Genomic DNA, 21,026 nt, shown 5'->3' on the forward strand with positions numbered 1-21,026 from the left:
AGAATAGGTGGGGGGGAAAGAGAAAAACTAGTAATCAGGATAATTTAACATTTCTGAGTGGTGGGAAATTGATAAGGGAAGCCAAATGCATTAAAGAAAAATCTGGCTGATGAGTTATAGGAAGTAAGAGCTGTTATTATCAACAAGAAAAAGAACCCTAATTGTGGTCCCTGCTTCTACATGAAAAAGATGATAAAAATGATAAAATTAGATAGTAAAATTAATAACAGTGTCACCGAGAGGATCCAAAAATGTCAGAGTGTCATTATCTTGGTCAAGCAGCTCATAAACTCCTCGGGGCATTGGAGGAAGCTTAAATTTAGAGAATCTATGAGAGACTTTTTCCTCTGAGGGCTTCAGAGCTCTGCAGCAAATGGTCCATTGCATCCTGCAAGGCCTTGCTGAAACCCAGCATTTCCCCCCTTTGGGCATGGGGCTGACCCAGGCCACAGACTGCCCTTGTTCTGAGCCTCTCCTCTGTCACTGCTATCACAGTGTTTAAAAATAATGTCTTTAAAATGATGGCCAATTGCCCTCTCTTACTCTGTAGATCTTATCTGGGGACAGCTGCTGGCTCATGGCCTGCTGCTGCAAACACTGGGGGAATGCCATCTAAACCATGATTATTTTTAATGGAAACCTGAGATTATTTGTCTAAGCACCATTATGAGAAGAGCTGGACCCCTGGCAGCCTCTGACACATTCATCCTTCAGGCAGCAATGAAGGAGAGAACAGGATCAGCTCATGTGGGTAGAATGCAGGGTTTGTCTCCAAGTAGGATGGTCCTGCTCCCAGTGATGCCACAGCTGTGTCACCAGCACCTTTGTGGCCATGTCCAAATGTCGCCTGAGCTAGGGAGGAGGTTTTCCACCCTGTGCTCACCCCCAGGATGCTGCAGCCATGGGCAGTGGCCTCGTCCCTGAGCTCCCAGCCCCAGGAGAGGACAGGTCAGCACCCAGGTGGGACAGTGACAGGGCTCAGAGCCCCTCCAGGTGACGGAATGTTGTTCCTACACAGACCTGGCACAACAGCCCCTGGAGCTTGCAAAGGCTGGGAATTGTATTGTTAGCACACAACTGTGTCACTGTCCCACCATGGTGCTGCAAAATGGGTGAAGGTGGATCCTGCACCCACAGCCAGCCACAAAATCCCCTTTGAGTCAAAACTTTACTTGTCTTACTTATTCATTTGCATTTTCACAGTATCAGGAGGTCCCCTTGGGGACCTTGGCACAAATTAGATCCTCTGGGTGTCAAAGAACTTCCAGTGTCTCCAGCAAGTGGAATAGGAGGAAAGGCCCCTCTGCCCCAGCTTGAAGCCCTGCACTGTGGTTGCTGTGATCCAAGTGCAGAACCTGGCACTTTGCCTTGTTGAACCTCCTACAATTGGTCTCATCCCATCCATCCAGCCTGTCCCCATCCCTCCCAGTGCTGCAGGGGTGGGAAAGGCCCCATCCCTCAGAGCCAAGGGGGCCAAACTCAGCATCCAGAGGGTGACTGAACAACAGAATCATGGAATGGTTTGGGTGACAAGGGACATGAAAGACATCTTGTTCTGCCCTCCTGCCATGGCAGGGACACCTCCCACTGTCCCAGGCTGCTCCCAGCCCTGCCCAGCCTGGCCTTGGGCACTGCCAGGGCAGCCCCAGCTGCTCTGGGCACCCTGTGCCAGGGCCTGCCCACCCTCACAGGGAACAATTCCCAATTCCCAATATCCCATCCATCCCTGCCCTCTGGCAGTGGGAGCCATTCCCTGTGTCCTGTCCCTCCATGCCTTGTCCCCAGTCCCTCTCCAGCTCTCCTGGAGCCCCTCCAGGCCCTGGCAGGGGCTCTGGGCTCTGTCTGGAGCCGTCTCGTCCCCCGGGCAGGGTGAGCGCTGAGCTCGGTTCGGGCTGCAGCCCCTAGAGGGGGCCGGAGCCGCTCCGCGCTCGGGGGCAGCGGGGCCGGGGCTCCGCGCTCCGCTCCGGGGAGGGCTTGCCTTGCTCTGGAAGGCAAAATGCAGCTTTCCAGAATGCCAGAAAGGTAATTTAAATGTTAAAACATTTGTGATTGCATAAATTGCACGTATTATTCCAATTGAATTGTAGTGGGATTAATCTGACCTTAATAGAATACTACTAATAATTTATATTATTATCTTTAATAATATTAATTCTACTTAATTTTTTTTCCATTTACTTTGTTCATTTAAGGGCAGCTCCACTGAGCTCTGGAGCATTTAGCTCGTGGTGTGCAGCAGTCACTTATCATTTGCACAAGTGGGGATTCCACCAGGCAATTTTCAGAGAAATAAAGATCATCTTTCAGTGAAAAGAACTTAAAAAAAATTACAGTATTAAATGAGTAGATATTAATGTGTCATATTTAGAATATAAAACAACCCATAATCTGTTCTGAAGTCTCTTCCACCTAAACATATACTTTTTTTTTTTTCCTTCTAGAGGGATCTTTTATTCTGGTGTTTAACTTATTAGGCACTACCATTCCAACTGTTAAAATAAAATTGTTAAGATCATAATGTCAGGGAAATAAAAACCTTGGCAGTATGATAGTGCCTTGTGAGCAGAGCATCACAGTTTGTTGGGGATGAATTGGAATTGCGCATTTCATTTGAATTTATATCACAAGCCAAGGGATGAAGCATTATTTCATTAAGTATCTTGAAATTTCACCAACCTAATGAAGCTGTCAAAATTCTATTAATAAGGCACTGGAAATATTTATTTGTTTGTTTGTGAGGATGCATTTGCTATTATTTAATGTTGTATTTGCAATTTGTTAATTTACGAGCGGAGGCGCAGCGGGAGGAGAGCGCTGCGGGCTGTGAGAGGGGCTGGCAGCCAGGGGCTCCCGGTGCCCACGGGGCTGCTCTGTCCTGGGGCCACCAGATCTGCTCGTGGGGAGGGAACAGGACATTCTTTACTGGAGCTCAGCACAGCTACACGCCGCCACCTCCGTTTTAAAATGCGTTTTTAAACGTGCCCTTTCCGGCTTACTCAATTTTACCTTATTTTAATTCTCAGTTCATCTCTGAGGGGGTGCAAAGCTCAGTGAGAGCTGTGCTCTGCTGAGTTGAGTGAGAGCTGTGTTAGCCACTGTTTGTAATTAGCAGTGCCAGAGAAATCCCCAGTTTTAGTTTTCCTGAGTGCCCTTCTGTGAGGATCCACGGTTTCCTGCCAGTTGCACAACTGGATTGGGCACAGCTCAGACTTACCCGAGGTGGATCAGCAGCTGTGGCAGGATTACAAATGACAGCATGTTACATTTTGGTCAGGCTCTTTGTCTTGCCTGAGCCCAGGGAAGTTTGTGGGGTGGTTTTGGGGTGATGCTGTCTGCGGTGGGGCGGCTCAAAGGGCTCTCCTGGCGTGTGTCTGGCAGGGACACATTACTCACACACAGGGAAGCTGGGAGTGCATGGTTTGTGAGTGCAAATAAAATTAATCACACCACTCAGTCATGTATTATTTAGTATATTCTGTTTGTGATGCTGCCAAACAGCCAGGAAATTTTTCTCTTCTTCATCCTCCTGCCCCATGGCCCACAAGAGATGAACTAAAGGGGTTATAATGAATTTAAAAGAAAAGTTTATGCTTGTTAGTCAACCCATGGCTTGTGGACCAACTCTCCCATGTGTGTGGCTGCTTCCTGTTGCTCCAGAGCAGCTACAACCCTCCCAAGCTCCCTGCTCCATGAGGCTTCACCCCAGCAGAGCAGCATGAGAGCCCCAGTGACACAGGACCACGAGGGCTGGAAGGGAGGCAAATCCTTATGGGAAACTGAAGGAAAACCCTGCAAATGAGCCTTGCTTAATAAACTTCCAGTTATGAAGTGTAATCTCGTAAGAGACCATTGTCAAATAAATTCTGCCAGTGAAATTTATACGTAAGATTTCCGTGAGTATTAATTACACAGGAAGGTTGCAGGGTCTGCCTTACTCTGCTAATAGGATCTTCAGGAAAAAAAGACAGGTCTGCCACAATGTATTAGATTTGTTAAAGAACCAATTTTTAATTAGTTTGAACTGATAAGTTAATTAATGAAATTGCAAATACATACCCAGGACATGTGTTCCACACTCCACACTGGATGCTGGGATTTTGCAGGGAGTACTCTTTAACGAGGGGATTGTGTGCCTGCCTGAAGTGCAGAATTCAGCATGGATCCCTAAATAGTGATTTCCATAATTACACAATTAAAGCAGAAAGACTCAATTTAAGGCATGCAAATATTCTTAATTCTGCTCTGCCATGCCACTGTAAAGAAGAGACAGATGAATCTGATTATGGGTCCAGAAAGCTACAATTCTTCTCTAATACTGAGCTGACAGTTGCCTGTTAAGGCAGAGCCGAGTCAGGATTTCCTCAGCAAACTGCCAGCACTTCTCCTAAGTACAACTTTAACTTCCCATTTCTTCCCTTTATACTGCTTAGCATGGGGATAACTGCAAATCACTTTAATCTAATTTACCCCAAAATAGTGATGATACATGTCTCAGTATAAACTACTTCTTAACATAACATCTCTCTAGGAGTATCAAAACCACATATGATTTTTCAATTAAAGCAGAAACTCAACCTTTTCTGTCTGAGGAATGCTTTGTTATCTTTTTCTAAGCTTACAGCACCTGATGTGTGGATAAAAAAATCCGTCTTCTGGGGATTTTCAGCTAAATCTATTATTTAAATCCCATTTATTAAGGTTCTTTGCTTCCATGTCGGAATTTTCTTGGACACCTTTTTCCTGGCAAGCACAGCTGTGGGCATGATGCACAGGCTGAGCTGTACCCAAGCACACAGCCCTGCCTCACGTGCCAGCCTGGAATGTCCCTGAGGCTTCTCAGCCAGGCTGGGGCAGCGCTCAGGGGCTTCTTCCTCCCAGTGTTCTCCCTCAGTCCAGCGTGGATTTCTCAGACACATGAAAGCAGAGCTGCACAAGCTCTGCTAGCAGCTCCAGCATCCCAATATCACCCCCAGTGTGGCCCCTGGGAGGGCAGGGGAGCTCTGAGCATCCTCCTGCCATAAAGGCAGGTGGCCAAACAATTGCAGCTGCAACCCTACCCAGTGAACCCACAAGTGGGGATCTGCTGCTCTGCACCTCCAGGAAGAGTCCCAGACTGATTTGGGCTGGAAGGGACCTGAAAACTCATCCAGTGCCACCCCTGCCATGGCAGGGACACCTCCCACTGTCCCAGGCTGCTCCCAGCCCCATCCAGCCTGGCCTTGGGCACTGCCAGGGATCCAGGGGCAGCCCCAGCTGCTCTGGGCACCCTGTGCCAGGGCCTGCCCACCCTCACAGGGAACAATTCCCAATTCCCAATATCCCATCCATTCCTGGCCTCTGGCAGTGGGAGCCATTCCCTGTGTCCTGTCCCTCCATCCCTTGTCCCCAGTCCCTCTCCAGCTCTCCTGGAGCCCCTTCAGGCACTGGAAGATGCTCTAAGGTAAAGGCAGGGGAGATTCCAGCACTGGGAGGTGGCCATTTCATTATTTGTTGAAGGTAGAAGGAAGCTCTTTGTTGTAGCAATAAACCTCTCCCTGTCAGCAGAAATGTGTTGTGTGGTCATTAAATAGTGGGGAACAGGTGTCCCATGGTTTGGGATTTTATTGCTTTGTAGTTTGCTCTGGAAAGTGTCATGTTTATAGAATCCTAATGCTTTTAAAACCAAAGGTTTCTCGTTTTATATAGGTAAAATACACGCTCACATGCTTGTAAATGCTCCCACACCCTGGCATTTGCTCCTGAAATTCAGCTGCATCCTGAGCCTGCACAGCTCCAGCCTCTTTGCTCAGGAGTAGCAAAGCCCCACCTGCATCCCAACTCTCACCATCAGCTCCACAGTCAGAGGCATGGGCTCTCTCTGGAATTTCCCCAGGACATGGCTTTATTGGCATCACCCAAACAGAGCCCATCCCAACGACTCAGGCACTGCGATTTCTGACAAGGCTTTGATGCACTTGAAGGACTCATTAATTGTTGTGCAGGGAAAGGTTTTGTACCTGAATTGAATGTTTTTGGAGCCCCTGTTGTCCACAATTGGTTTTCAGTGCGTTCAGTCCATTGCAGAGATCCCCAGTCTGTGCTGCAGCTCTCACTGGTGCAGATCCTTTCGAGTGCTCAGGGTGCACACGGTCCTGGCAAAGGAGGGGATGAAAGTGACCACAGCTGGAAAAGGAAGGAGCAGCTCAGTGCTGACAAGAACAAATACAATCCAACATTTCCTTTCTGTATAACCATTGGCAAACACTTCTGATGAGCTTTAATGCCTCAGAGCGAAGCAAACAGACGGCGACGGGGTCAGGAAGAGTGAAGTGGGGATTTATTTTTTTCTGCTGGTCTCACAAATATCTTTGCAGATAGCAGTGATTATAAATAGTCCTTTGGCCATTTCCTGACCGTGGTTTGCCGACTCTTCCTTATTTATAGCAATGATGAGGAGTGTTCAGCGTTTTGCCCCAGCACGGGGTTCAACCTCAGCATTTTGGGCACAGATTCCAAATTTCAGAGTGGGCACTGGATCAGAGGGAAGCCCACATCCCTCAGGGATAACTTTTGGTCCAGATGTCTGAATGCTCTGATGGATGAAGGGGATTGTGAGCTCTAGATTTACTTAGGAAGACTGCTACCAATAATTTCCTCCTCCAGACTATTGAGCACATATCCCACAGAGAGGCTCCTCACTAGAATCAGCATGAGTGCCTTATGCAGGATCCTCATCACCTCGCTGGGCTTTGCCTCCACTGTGTTGTATCTTTGTCCTCAGGTGAGCTTTCATAAAATCACAGAACATCCTGAGCTGGAAGGGATCATGGATCATCAATCCAACCCCTGTCCCTGCCCAGCCCCCCCAGCAACCCCAGCCTGGGCATCCCTGGCAGCGCTGCCCAAAGGCTCCTGGAGCTCTGGCAGCCTCGGGGCCGTGCCCATTCCCTGGGGAGCCTGGGCAGTGCCAGCACCCTCTGGGGAAAGAACCTTTTCCTAATATCCAACCTAAACCTCCCAACTTTTCCAAAATGGAGTTAGCTGTGGACTGTAATGCCCTTCCAGGGGCTAAGTGACATCTCCCCCTGACTCGTTTGCCCAGCAGCCTGTCCCTGCTACCACCATCCCTGACCTCACAGCTCAAGCAGAAGTCCAGGCTGCAGCAAGCAAACTGCAGGACACTCCATCACCTCGGGATGGATGCTGTGCAGGCTCTGACACTCACACAAAGTAGCAACTGTTAGTGCTGCCTGCCTTACAAACAGCCTATGGGAGTACAGGAGAATACAGCACAGTAAAAGATTCTCAAGTTTGCAGAACCAGCCCTTGCATGAATGTGCATTGTCATGATCTTTAATCATATTATCACTTAGGATTACTGCAGCCAGGATACCCTTACCAGCTCATGGGAGGTGGGTGTCCTACCAGGATGGCATTCCCAGTCTGAGATGACTACAGAGCTTTTCTGGGAAGGTGAAAGCGTTGCTGCTGCTTCATCTTAAGGGTAGGAAAGGAGGGAGAAGTCACTGAATTACATCTGGCAAGCCCAGTGCCATGCAGATGCTGATGTCCCAGGAGGAATTCAACCTTTCCAGGCTGGGAATCCCACAGAGGTGTGAGCACCACTGTCCTCTCTGCCTGCAGACATCAGAAACTGGAGTAAGAAAAGTGATTGACCTTTCTTGGAAAGCGTGTTCTGAAATGTGGTCTGGAGAGCTCCTGGATGCAATGGGCTGTCAGTCGCTGTTACCCAGCAAAGGTCTGAGGGCACTTCAAAATAAGGATTGGGTTTTCAGGCTTTGGTCACTGATCATGAGGAAGTCTTGAGAGACAAAGCCAAAATTTGGTACCAGTCAGGACAGAGGAGTCCATTGGATGTTATGGGAGTGGCAAGACTAAAACATCTGTACTAAATAGGTCACCTCATCAGAAGGGACTTCAGCCTGAGTGACCTGATGAGTATCTCACTCTGCCAGGAATAAAACATGCTTGGAATTTCCCAGACCTAATCCACAGAAATTTCTTGATCAAGGATTTCTTGACTTGCAGAATTTCTGCATTGGACCTCACCCCATCAGAGGAGAAGGGAAGTCCCTCAGGCAGAAGAGGTCACCAGTGATGGTGTTTGTTGTGTCCAAACAGCACGAGAATGGCAGCAGGGACACAGGCAGATTCTAAGGGCTGGTTTCACAAAGCCAGGACCAACCAGCAGCCAAATCCCTCAGGTGGGAGGCTTTGAACTCTGAGATCTGACCCAGAACTGGAACTCTCCCCTGTGGACCCCCAACCCCTCCACCCAGAGCAACATCTGTGTTTGCTGAGCAGTCAAAGCAGACGGCAAAGCCATTGCAAAAACACGCATGACAGAGAAGATCTGTTGGGGTCTCCGTGAGTTTCACAGTTGGCTCTCCTTTTCTGCATCTATTCTGTCTCCATGACCAGAAGAAATGGGAGGTTTGGGCTGAGGAAGCTTGGACAGCTCAAACCTTGTCCTTCCAGAGGGAAGAGGGTCCCCAAAAGAAGGTGAAAGTTTGTTTTATTGTGGACATGGGAGGCAGGAGGCTTTTCCATGTTACAAATGGATCAAATGGAAGCAAAACAGGGTCAGGCTCAAAGTGAGAAGGTGACAAATGGTTGGCCAAGTCATCATGAGCTGTGATGGGTTCTTCAGTGCTGAAGAAGCTTCAAAGCACCCAGGGATGCCTTGAAATGTGCCCTCAGCCACCAGGAACACAGCGGGGCAGGCATCTTTTACCTCCAGGCTTTGGCTTTTGGAGGTCAGTGAGCAGATTTCCAGAGACAAAGGGATGTTGAGGGTATCTCCAAGCTTCTCCCCATCCTGCAAACTCCGTGTCAAAATGGCATTTTCCCCCAAACCCTCCACAAACATTTGTTAAACACCAAATTTTGCTTTAGTCTGCTCCATGGGGGATTCTTTCTGGCTGTGCTTCATGCCAGCGCTGGGGCTGAAACCTCGTGAGTGGTTTCTGCTCTTGACTTCCCACATCCCTTCTAAGTTCATTCGGAAAACATCTTTCCTTGCCCAACGTCTCCACCAATTCCCCTGCCCCTTTGTTTTTATTTAGCTCTGTAATTACATTATCTGACCGTATAGCGATTTGGAATGAAATCTGCATAAAAGATATTAAGAAAAATAAATCTGTGTTTTGCAATATCTTTGAAGTTATCTTTAGGTTGGGCAACAAGAGCAAAATCAGCATTTGGCTTTCTACAAATCCTTGGTTTTGTGGAGCTCTTGGGAAAGAGGGTTTCATGGGCTGGGGCAGGAAAATTCACAAGTTCAGATTATTTTATTAATACTATTAATAACTATTTTTGGCACTGCTTCACAAGGAAGAAAACACCAGGTATGTATGAGATGTAATTATGTTTATAGTTAATACTGTGTGCTTTCCAGGGCAAGAAAAGCACAGATTTTTTTTCCCTTTCTTTTTGGAGGAAATTAGCAAAGTCTGCTGATGAAATTAAGAAAGTTTGCTGAGCAGCAATGAGCATTATGAGCACGTGCTGAGGAACAGCTCTTTGTGGAGGGACAGGGGGTCGGGATGAGTTTTGTGTGAGGGTAGAGAAAGGCTTTCCCCTGTTTTGTGTTGTGGCAAAACAACTCAAACATGAGAGGACCAAGAGCTGGGAGCTACAAGGCTAAAAGGGCAGGGGGTGATTTCAGCCCTGGGTGTGCTGTGGGGGAAAGAAAGAATTGGGGGACAGGAGGCAGGGGTGATGCTGCCCAAGCCATTTGGACAGTCATGAAATCTGAGACTTTTTTGAGATGGAAGAAACCAACAAGGATCATCCAGCCCAGCCCCTGTCCCTGCCCAGCCCCTGTCCCAGCAACCCCAGCCTGGGCATCCCTGGCAGCGCTGCCCAAAGGCTCCTGGAGCTCTGGCAGCCTCGGGGCCGTGCCCATTCCCTGGGGAGCCTGGGCAGTGCCAGCACCCTCTGGGGGAAGAGCCTTGCCCTGAGCTCCAGCCTGACCCTCCCTGACACAGCTCCAGCGGTTCCCTCGTGTCCCTTCTGGCGGGTCATCTGTCCCCTCTCACCCCGCGTCCCCTCGGATGCCGCTTCGTCCCTAGACCCTTCCCCACGTGCTCAGTGAGGTGTACGAGGGGTACGAGGCCTGGGGAAGCCGTGCGGGACCCGGGCTGTGCCCGCAGCTCCCACCTGCCGGGCTCTCGCCCCCTGCCTGGCCCGGGGGCCCCCGGGGCTCTCCCCGCGCTGGGCCGGGGTCCGCGGGGCCCGGGCCGGGCCGGGGTCCGCAGCCCGCACACGCACCCACCGCGGGACACCTCCCGGGGGGCGCCGCAGCGCGGAGCGGCCCCACGGCGCCGAGCGGCCCCGCGCCCGCCGGGCGGCGGCCGGGCCGGGCCGGGCCGAGCTGCGCGGTGCCCGGCGCGGGGGCGGAGGGCAGCGCGGGGCCGGCCGGGCGGGCGGCGGGGCTCCCGCGCCGGGCCAGACTCAGCCCCTTTCTCCCGGCGCCGCCGGCTGCGAGCGCGCTGCGGCTGGAGCTGCCCCCAGAGCGGCTCGTGATGGCGGCGGCGCGGGCTCGGCAGCGGGAGGCGCCCGCCCAGCCCTGCGCGCCGCGCCGCTAGCGGCAGCGCCCGTGCCCGCGGCGGCCGCCCCGGCCCATGCCCCGGGGGGAAGGGGGGCTGCAGCAGCCCGGCGAGCCGCCCACCCGCGCAGCGGGGGCATCGCCCCCACTCGCCGCTCCTGGGAGGGCGGAAAGGAGGCAGCGGCGGCGGCGGCGGCGGCTTTGTGCGCGGCGGGCGGATCGCAGGCCGCGGCGGCGCGGGGCTCGCCTGCTCCCGCCCCAGCCCCATGAACCAGCCGGACGGCTCCGCTCCGGCGGCGGCGGCGGCAGCAGCGCAGGTACGCGGCGGCCGGGCGGCGTGTCCCCGGGGGGAGGCGGAGGGAGCGGGGAGGAAGGGAACGGAAGGGAAGGGAAGGAGGGAGGGCGGCAGCCGCAGCCGCCCCGTCGCGGAGCCCCGGCGGCGCTTTGGCGCAGTGCGCGGGGGCAGCGCCGGCAGCGGCTCCTCGGACCCCGCGGTGCCGGAGCCCGCGGCCGCTCGGACCGAGCGGAAAACAAAGCGGAGCTCAGCAGCCATGTCGGGGACGAGCCGCCCCTCGGCCCGGCCCGGCCCCGCACCCCGGCCCGGCCCGGCCCGGCCCCGCCGCGCTCCGCGCCCCGCGCCCCTTCCCGGCCCATTTTCTTTTTCTTTTCCTTCTTTCTTTTTTTAATTTTTTTTTTATTTTTTAATTTTTTTTTCCCTCCTTCTCTTAATTTTTCCTCCGGAACGTTTTGGTTTTTTTCCCCCCCATTTTTTTTTTCCATTAAAACGACGCCACCTAGAGGAGACTATTTCGTAAATAAAAAAAAAAAAAATTAAAATTGAAAAAAAAAAAGGAAATATTCTGCTATTTCTAAATTTTTTCCCAGAAAGTTGGGGCTGGATCTCCCAATGTTGGGGTTCCTCCGGCAGCTTCCGCAGCGCCCCGCAAATTTCGTGTTTGTCCTTTTGGAGCCAAAGCCCAGCTTATGGAAATGAAAATTAAACAGGAATTTGAATGAATTCAGGTTTTTCTCCCTCCACCCCCATTTTCTGGAGAAAAACGGAGCCTGGGAGCAGCAGAGTGCTGGGAAAGGAAAGTGAGTCAAGTTTTTGGTGGGCCCCCCCGGGTGAGCTGCAGGGAGGGATTAGTTTGGGAAAGTGGGAGAATTGCTGTTCCGGAGCAATTAGGAATTGGGCTTCATTGTAATTTTGAACTTGTGCAGCAAGCTCTGCCAAAACTCAGGGTTCATTTTTTTTTCCGTTTTTGCTGCAGTGCTTAAAGTTATTTTGTTTGAAATGAGGAGTTTTGCAGGAAAATGAAGAACCCAGAAAATTTGCTGTGGACACACCCAAATTTTTTTTTTTTTTTTTTTTTTTGTGATTTTGGATTTCATGCAAAACTGCTGTTAAACAATGAGGTTCTAAACGCAGTCCAAGAAAACACGAGGACAAGCAAAATTAAGAGTCGAATGTCAGTTTTATTTTAGAATTTCTTGGCTTTTTGGATGATTTCTCCTGGCATAATTAAAACAGTTTCCAGCATTTAATTTCCTACTTCTTTTGTAGAGAAGAAAATTTCCATACTATGGTTTTTAGGTTTTTTTTCCCCTTCTTTTTTTAAACACACTGTAATAACTCCATGTCCTATGGCTCACATAAATCTAATATTTACACAGGTTTATTATAAGGTCCGCCATGATATTATGAATATGCATAATTAACAATATTGTGAAAAAATAATTGCAGATTTTGTGATTTTCATTTTTTTTCAATTTGAAGTGCCTTTAAAGGGCTCAGCCATGATATTTTTCACAATTTCAAAATCCTTTTTCCCCTTGACTGTTAAAGCCTTGCTGGAGTTTGAATTGAAATTTTTTTTTCATTATTATTTTTGGTGGGGTTTTTCTTAATTGTTTTGTTTGTTTGTTTGTTTTAAATGCTGTCCTATCCCTATTATTTTGCTGTTACAGAGTGCCTGTGAGTTCTGGACTGTGCACACACTGGTTTATTATTGTAGGGTTGCCCTTGAATACTGGGGTCTTGGTATTGATCTTTTTAAAAATAAATAACAAAAGAGCACTGAAACATGCATTGTTTCAAGAAAAAAGCAATCTAGGAGAGCTACATGGCCTTTCCACCCAAAAGTGGGGGAGGGAGAGGAAAGGAAAGATTAGGTCAACATTGAGTTTTACCAACCTTGACACAGTATCCTCTCTAAAATGGGGACAAAATAGCAAGATGGCTGGCTCCACAGCTGCAGCAGTTTGGATTTTTTTTTTTCTTTTTGAAAAAAAGCATTTTTAAATTTTAAACTCCAAAGTGAATTTCTGGAGCTGCCAGGCACCCACTAGCAAAGGCTGAAATCTGGGTGCTGCACAAAATAAAATTAAATTTCAAACCAGAATGAATTTTTAATTTTGAATCTCAAACCCCTGAAAAGTTTTTTTTTTTTAAATTTTGATTTTTTGTTTGGTTTTGATTTTCTGTTCCCTGTAATTTGATATTTGATGGAAATCAGAAAGGAATGGCTGGTGAATTCAGGGTTCAGGGGCTGTTTTCACTTTTCTCCCCTTTATTTGTTTCATGTTTTGAGTTTTTCAAAGGGGGGGGAAATGGAAAAAATTTGCAAAGCAGGATAACTCTTGGGTGGAGGAAGAAATACTCCGAAATGTCAACTCCATATTTTTATTTTTGCATTTATTTGCCCCCAGCCCCCCCGAAGGGGACCCACCCTCTTCCTGAATCCCTTTTTTAGCAAATAATGGAAATGCAATGGAGCGGGAGGCCGGTGCCAGCCCGGCAGTGGTGCACTTAGAGCCGGGTGGCACATCTGGGTAAAAATTACACACAATGCTCCAAATTGGATTAAACAATCCTGGAGAATATTTTATTCATGGTTTCATCCAGGAAGCTGTAGCCTGGTGGCTTTTCCATATTCTTACCCTCCAAGAATTCCCTTCCTTGAGCTGCACCCCAGAACTTTTACTACAATACCATTGTACCCCAAGAAAGTGTCCAGCTGTAAATTTTTTTTTTTTTTTAAATTATAAGATTTCATACATTTTTTTCTCGTGTGAATCAGACCTTTTGATGCTGCTTTTCCTTTCCCCTGCCACACTCCCGGAGATGTGGGGAGCATCCCTGTGGATTTGGGATTTGGGATTTGGGGGGGATGCACTGATGGGTGCTGCATTTTAATTAGAATTAATGACCAAGCCTCAGTTCTGGGGTGCCAGTGCCAAGTGTGGCCATGATGCCTTTTGAGTTTCTCGTGAAGCAGAGGGGTTGAACAGGGGAGGCCTGGGCTGGAGGTGTTCCCTGCTGTGCTGGGGGTGCTGTGTGTGCCCTGCAGCGCTGGGGGCGAGGCCGTGTCCTCCTGCACGGGGATGCTCTGGGAACTGCAACCCTTCCCATCTTTAACTCCCTGGGGAGCTGCAGCTTTCCAGCACCAGCTCCTGCTGCTGGCATGTAATGGGTCTGAATCTCACCTTTCTGCCTGTCCTTCCAGCACAAACCTGCTCCTGCCTGGAAAAGATTTCATAATTTTTCATTGCAGTCTGCCTTCAGGGGGATTTTTTTTCCTTTTTTTTTTTTTCTTCTGGAAAGTTGATCAATATTTTATCCTTTTCAAAATTGCTGTTGGCAGCCTGGAAGGGGAAGGGGAGGGAGGGAGCTCAGTTGAGTGATACCAACAGATTTCTTGTGACATAACTGAAATGTATTTTTTAAAAAAGAAAAATTTCCAGGACCTCATTTTCAGTGACATATTTTCATTCCAGAATGAAAACAGACATAATATTATTAAAGTAGTAGATAATATTTATACAAATGCCATATAAAACCTTGGGAGGTTATTGCATGACTCCAGGATAATTTAAATATATATCACTGCCATAATGCAACGCTGGGAATAGTTCAGTTCACGGGTGCAGTCACGTGGCCCCGGTGATGCACAGTCAAGTTTGCAATTATGCAAGTGCAGGAGTGAAATTAGAGTGGAATTAGTGTTCTAAAAATTAGATTAATTTAATTTTAATTTTATTTTGCAGGGGAGAGGGTTGAAACCTGCTCTAAGAGTCATGCTGATACAGAGTCAGGATTTGTGCCCGCTGTGCCAGGGCAGCTCAGGCTGAGCTCAGGGCAAGGTTCTTCCCCCAGAGGGTGCTGGCACTGCCCAGGCTCCCCAGGGAATGGGCACGGCCCCGAGGCTGCCAGAGCTCCAGGAGCCTTTGGGCAGCGCTGCCAGGGATGCCCAGGCTGGGGTTGCTGGGGGGTCTGGGCAGGGACAGGGGCTGGGCTGGGGGATCCTGGGGGGTCCCTCCCAGCTCAGGATATTCTGTGGGTCAATAATTCTTTGGATGCTGTGCCTGTTCAAGGATTTCGGCCTTCCCACCATGGCATGGCAGGACTTGGTATGAGGTCCTGGATGCTGCTCCTGGATGTGGTGCCCATGGCACAGCCCCCATGGACAGGTCCCCATGGACAGGTCCCCCTGGCACAGCCCCCATGGACAGGTCCTGCAGGGCCACGCTGGCTCTGGGTGCGTGGCAGTGTTGGGTCCCTGGCTCTGCCCATGGAGCCCCTGTTGGCCTCTACTTGAGCATCCTCAGGTTGAGCCTGGCTCAGATGTGGGGAGTGGCACAGGGCAGTGTGCCAGCCTGGCCAGGGTGCTGTGGGATAAGGGTGTGCAGAAATGTGGCCCATCCCAAGGGTTTGCTGCATCCCCCATTCCCTGTGGGTGCTACCCTGGGCTCTGTGCTTGCTCCAGTCCATGCTTGGGTCCCTGCAGGTGGTTATTTGTGTGCTGGGAGCTGTAAAACAGACAAGGGTGGTCCTGCAGATGTGGGGAGCCACCCCAAAATGTGAGTTTTGTCAGAGGTTTGCCAGATCAGGCAATATTTGTACATCATGTACCAAGTGGGGTGAGGGGAAGAGGTGCCTGGGCAGGGGCTGCCAGTGCTGCTGGAGGCTGTGCGTGTTCTTGGTAAGGGATGTGGGGAAATGGCCCCAGGAGATATTTATTTCTTGCAATTTCCACATTTCTGTGCATCCAGCATTGTGCATATTTGGAATTTCACATTTACGGATTCCATTTGGCCATACCGTGTTTTCTGGGAAAGAAGTTTCTAATTTTTAAAGGTCTTTTATGGATTAATTGCTAGTCATCTGCCTCCTTTTTTCTTTTGTTTGGTTCCTTGAATGTCTCTTGATTATTTTGTACTATGTGATGCCAATTTAGTGGTTAACTAGTATGCAAACTACATCTGGACGTGTTGACTTTGCATTAACAATCATTGATTTGTCTGGAGCAAGGGAATAGAAATGAATGCTGCTGTTTACCATGGATAGTATATGAAAAATAACCATTTGCAATGTGCCTTTCATCAGGGGCACAGGACTCTGGTGCAGCTTGTCACAGTGGCTCTGCCTCGTCACGTGAGAGCTGAATTTTGAAACCATGGCACTAGGAAAAGGGCCTGGAGAAGGCAGGAGCTCCTGCTGTGTGGGGAAGGTGCCCTGTGTAGGAGCAGCTCCTGGTGGCTTTGGTTAGCTCTGGTGACAGTGGGGTAAAGTTGTAACAGAGAGGGAGTGGAAAAACGCGAGTCTGTGTAGTACACAATATGTAACATATAATATACACCACATGTGTAGAGCTTTTAGCATGGGAACATAACCAAGAGGATGCAGAATTTAATAATCAAAAATAATAAGCAGAAGGTTGAGTTGGTGGTGGTTTCAGCAACAGCTGTTTCTCCCCAAACCCCGTGGCTGCAGCTGTGTGGAGGGCTCTGGATGGAGCAGGGTTTGGTGCCTGCTATCCCTGCTGGCCCTGGGGAAGCTGGGATGTGGCTGTGGCTGTTCAGGTGACCCTGGCATGTGGGAGGCATTGCTGCACACTTGTGTCTCCTCTGGAAGAGGGGAAAGGCTGAGCAGATGCTCTCTCTGCAGAGGAGGTCTCTTCCCAGGATGTGCTGAAGACATCAAAGCTGCTTTGCACTCACTCCTTGGTGTTCCAAGGTACAGTCACAGTGGTCCCTTGGTTGAGCTTTGATGGTCAGACCTTGAGTCCATTGGATCCACTCATCCCTGGACCTTTTCTGTCCCCTGCTGCTGGTGGGGCAGGATGCTCAGTGTCAGTGTTGGTCATCCTTTGGGCTGGGCTCAGCAGTGAGTTTCTTTCCACACTGAAATTGCTTTGCTCATGCTGGAACATGCGTGTCAGAGCCCAAATGATGGACACAGGTCATCTCCTGAAATGTGGGGTTTGCACTCCAGCACTGCTGAGAGTGTAAATGCACAGAGAGGTGCAGGGCAAGCTGCATGGTGGCTGAGCTACTTGGGTCTCACTTGTTGGATTCTCCCAAAGCGATCAGTGGCAGAAAAAAGAGATTAAATCAAGAAAATTCTCCCCTGTGCTCATTGAAAGTGCAGAGAAACTTTGTATTCTGAGCGGTGCATTTGGGCAAGGAGGCAGCATGGAGGGCACGAGCAGCATGGCAGTGACACAGGTAGATTAGAATCCATCCCCTTAATTAAATAAACCCTCTCTGTACCCATGGAGAAGACTTCTTGTGCTGTGTGTTTTCCAGATTTTTGGCACTTGAGTGGCAGTTAGCTCTGGTTCACTGACCGGGCTGTGAGGGCTTGTGCCAGCACACTGGGAGCTCTTGCTCCAGCTGGGATGCTGCCTGGGCCAGCCTGGGGGCAGGGGCAGGGTGGGGGGCACAGGGCATCTTCTGCCTGCCCTTGATGGGGTCAGACCAGCTGGAACCCCTGCCTGTGCCTCCCTGGCTGTGGGGGACTCTTGGCCCAGGCCAGGGCAGAGTCCCACCCTGGCAGGTGGTGGCACTTGTGGTTGGTGGGGCTGTGCTGCCTCTGGAGAAGCTGGAGGCCTTGTGGCTCTTCTGGGGTGAAACTGCAGAGCCCTGGGTCAGCCCGGCATGGGGCTGTCCCTGTGGGAAGGGCCAAGGGTGGCCAAGCCTTGTGCTTTTTGGTGGTGGGAGCAGTGTCACCACACCAGTTCCTCTGCTAGAACAGCTTTCTTTGGGAGTCCCTCCCTTTATTTCCCTCACCTGTATTTCCAAGGCACTCCAGTGTGTGCTTAGAAAGGTTTCTCTGCTGTACTGTACCTGCAAAGATTTAATTATATAGGCAAGGCTTTCCTTGCTTGTGATTCCCAGCACTCCTGCTTGTTTCATGTCTATGTTTGGCTGGTGAAATGTGGAAAATAAGGCTGGAAGTGGAGAAGTAGAGACTGGAGAATTTGCCTGCACTGATAAGGGGCTGACAAAGGGAAACATGAATGTCAGAGTGTGGAGCAGAGAGGAGCTGCTGGAGCCTGGAGGAGCTGCCATAGGTATTTGAGGGATCAAAATGCTGTGTTGGTGCATGTGGATGTGCCTGGGACACTCCTGGATGCAGTGAGGTTCTTGGGTGGGTCTGGGATGCTCTGAGGGATGTTGGGTCCAGGCTGTGCCTGGGCCAGGAACACAGGAGCTCCGTGGTGTTTTCTGCCCTGGTTTAGAAATCAGGGTTGTTATCACACAAGGTTTGATATCTCAGCAACTGACAGAAGTGAGAGCAGCCAGGTATGTCAGACCTTCCCAGTGGCAGTGAGCTGAGCCAGGCTGGATGGCCAAACGTGCTCATGTGCCAGTGCTGGTGTCCCGATGGCACCACTGTGTCTCCAGGCTCTTCAGGATTTAATATTTGTTGTGATTTCATTTTACTAGATACACACAGGCAGCAGTAGTCTTATGGAAGTTCATTTTTTGCTCTGTGTGGGTGTAGGTATCCTTTCCTGCCTGAAAATAGCAGCAGAAGTCAGTTTTCAGGAGTTGGGTGTGCTTGCGTTGAAGGGCCGTCATTTACTGCTTCCAGTATGTTGAGAACAATTTTAGTGCAAGTATTTAATTGCTTTAGACCTATTTTTAGAAATATTAAACCTCAGTTTTCAGAACTGCATCCAAAGCCAGCAGCTCTGCTGGTGTGGGAGAGCCAGGAGGGGAACCTGGAGGAAAACCTGGAGCGACGTGAGCTGGGAGCAGGGCAGGGCAGGGGTGCTGCAGAGCCTTTGGGGTGCACCCTTGAAATCAAGTTGTCTGTGTTTTGGTGAGATTTTTTTTTTTACTACTATTCTATTTACTTGGTTACATGAGGAGAGAATGAATGAATGAAACCCGTTTCCAGCAGATTTGTACAATTTCTTGAGTTAAGTCTGCAGGCTGGTGGCTGGAGCTTGGAGGAGCTTGGAGGCTGAGCTGGGAGCATCCAGAGAACAGCATGCAGGCAGCCCCAGTAGGGCTCTGGCTCGAAACCCAAGAATAGCTCCTGCTTTTCTGGGTGTAAATCTGTCACTTGAGGTCTGATGTGCCTTACTCTGTGGGCTGCAAATCCTGAGCTTTCACTGGCATTTGTGAGATATTTGTGATTTTGAGGGTGGGAAGAGAGTTGTAAGAAGGCAGGATAATTATTGGCTGGGAATAAAACACCTTTTTGAATTTGGGCATGCATTTTGGAAACCTCTGTAGGGAGGGATGGCTGGATTTGGATCAGGCTGGTGGCAGGGGGATCTGAAAATCCCCTTGGGAATCACTGGGATTTCTCTTTGCATTTAGGGGATGCTGTTGAAGATGCTGAGGGGCAATGGCAGTGGCAGTGACACCAGGGGACAAGCTGGGACCTGGCCTTTGGTGGCCTTGGGGTTGCTGGTGGGACTGGCAGGGCTGGAGTTGGACTTCACCAGGGAAGGAATTAATGAATGACCACCAGGAAGGTTGCCCTGGGGTGTGTTTTGACTTGGCTTCATGGCATCTCTCTGTTTATGGTTAGTACTACTGGGATTACGGCACATTAACTCAAGGGAGGCATACTTTTACTTTCTTACGTGCCTTTATTTTAGAGGCCTTTAAATTTGGCTGGTTGGTGATAACAGCAGTTGGAATTGGCATTTCCGCTCCATGGGGTTTGTTAGGACGTGCCAGAGACTCAGCCTGGCAGGGGAACCGCTGTGCCTGGAGCTGGGGAGGGCACTGGGTGAGAAATAAAAATGTAAATGTACCCAGAGAGCCACACTGCATCCCGAGGGGCCTGGGAGCCCTGCTGCTGTGCTGCTCCTGGGGCTGCTGGCAGATGCCAGGGGATGTGGCAGAGTCCCCTGAACATTTATTGGAGAACAGCACCCCAGAGGGTGCTGGCACTGCCCAGGCTCCCCAGGGAATGGGCACGGCCCCGAGGCTGCCAGAGCTCCAGGAGCCTTTGGGCAGCGCTGCCAGGGATGCCCAGGCTGGGGTTGCTGGGAGCTCTGGGCAGGGACAGGGGCTGGGCTGGGGGATCCCTGTGGATTTCTTCCATCTGTGGATATTCTCTGTGATCCACATGGAGGGGAGAGCAGTGCCCTTTGTAAATGTCAATTAGAAAAAAACCTCAAAATTCGATGAGGTCCCTTTTCTTGAAATCTTGCATGTATTTAAATTTTTGGTGTTTTGTTTTTGTTTGTTTTGTTGTTGTTGTTGGGTTGTTTTTTGTTTGGTTTTTTCTTTTTTTCCTATATAATCTGATTTGGTTTAGTTGCCAGAAAGTAGATTTGCTGAGAGTGCTGCTGCGTTTGCTTTTGGTTCCTGATAAGGTGGAGGAGATAAGTCCCACGTTGTGGCTGTTTGTTTGTGTGAGTGGGAAATGTTTGTGCTTCCCTCCTCTGACAGGGAGCTCCTGCCATCCTCCTGCAGCATAAACACTGCTTGTGATTGGAGTTCATTATGTGAGATTTAAAATGTATAAAATGAAATGTTCCTGTCTGCTTTAAGCAGACATATGTCTATGGTTTGCAAATTAACCTAATTAAATATATATGTAGAAATTTATGATATTCAGCTCCTAGCACAAGGTATGCAATTAGCATCCTTGCCAGCAAGGAATTTTCCATTTCTGTCTTGACTTTTCCTCATAGGAGATGTGGTTTGGGGTTTTTTTAAATTTTTTTTTTATTTTTAATCTTCAATCTCTAATTTTTGTTCTGCTTTGGAATTCACTTAGGGACGAGTCCTGTGGGGATTTAGGCTTGTGGTTAAATTTCCTTACAAGCAGCTCTGACTGAAGTCAGTGAAACATTCCCTAATTCCTGGGCTCCAGCCTGTCCCTTTGCCTCTGCAGGACAGGAGGAGTTTGTTTTGTTAGGAGAATATCATGAGCAAAATAGCATTCTGGAGGAAAAAATTGCATTTGAATATTTACATTTTTCAAGGCTCTTCCTTCCTCCCACCCAAAAATAGCAAAAAAAAAAAAATTATGTCTCCTCTTGATTTATGGAATTTTCAAGTGTTTGGCCAATGTTGTTTCCAAAACACCCCATCCCTCTACCTGAACTGTCTCTATGGCAGGAGGGCCCTCACACAAGAAGTACAAATCCATTATTACAACCTCTCATTAAGCAATATTCTGGCACCAGGAATACTACTTTTAGTTCCTTTTCTGCCAAAG

The 21,026-nt window shown here is 49.4% G+C and overlaps 1 protein-coding gene across 15 annotated transcripts in view; it reads left to right on the plus strand.

The window, feature by feature from the left end:
• The first annotated feature begins 10,497 nt into the window (after positions 1-10,497).
• Positions 10,498-21,026, plus strand: part of ZNF618 (zinc finger protein 618) — a 149,737-nt gene continuing 139,208 nt past the window's right edge. For 11 of the 15 annotated variants that reach the window (XM_071453594.1, XM_071453597.1, XM_071453587.1 and 8 more), the window contains exon 1: positions 10,499-10,866. In XM_071453594.1, coding sequence (XP_071309695.1) covers positions 10,816-10,866 — 51 coding nt within the window. In that variant the 5' untranslated portion in view covers positions 10,499-10,815. Of the gene's footprint in view, positions 10,867-21,026 lie in introns of all 15 variants that reach the window. The other 4 variants (XM_071453585.1, XM_071453590.1, XM_071453588.1 and 1 more) reach the window with 2 other exon arrangements.

The sequence above is a fragment of the Agelaius tricolor genome, unplaced genomic scaffold (genome assembly GCF_023055355.1).
Source record: "Agelaius tricolor isolate 1412-34295 unplaced genomic scaffold, bAgeTri1.0.p SCAF_37, whole genome shotgun sequence".
NCBI classification, from domain to species: domain Eukaryota; kingdom Metazoa; phylum Chordata; class Aves; order Passeriformes; family Icteridae; genus Agelaius; species Agelaius tricolor.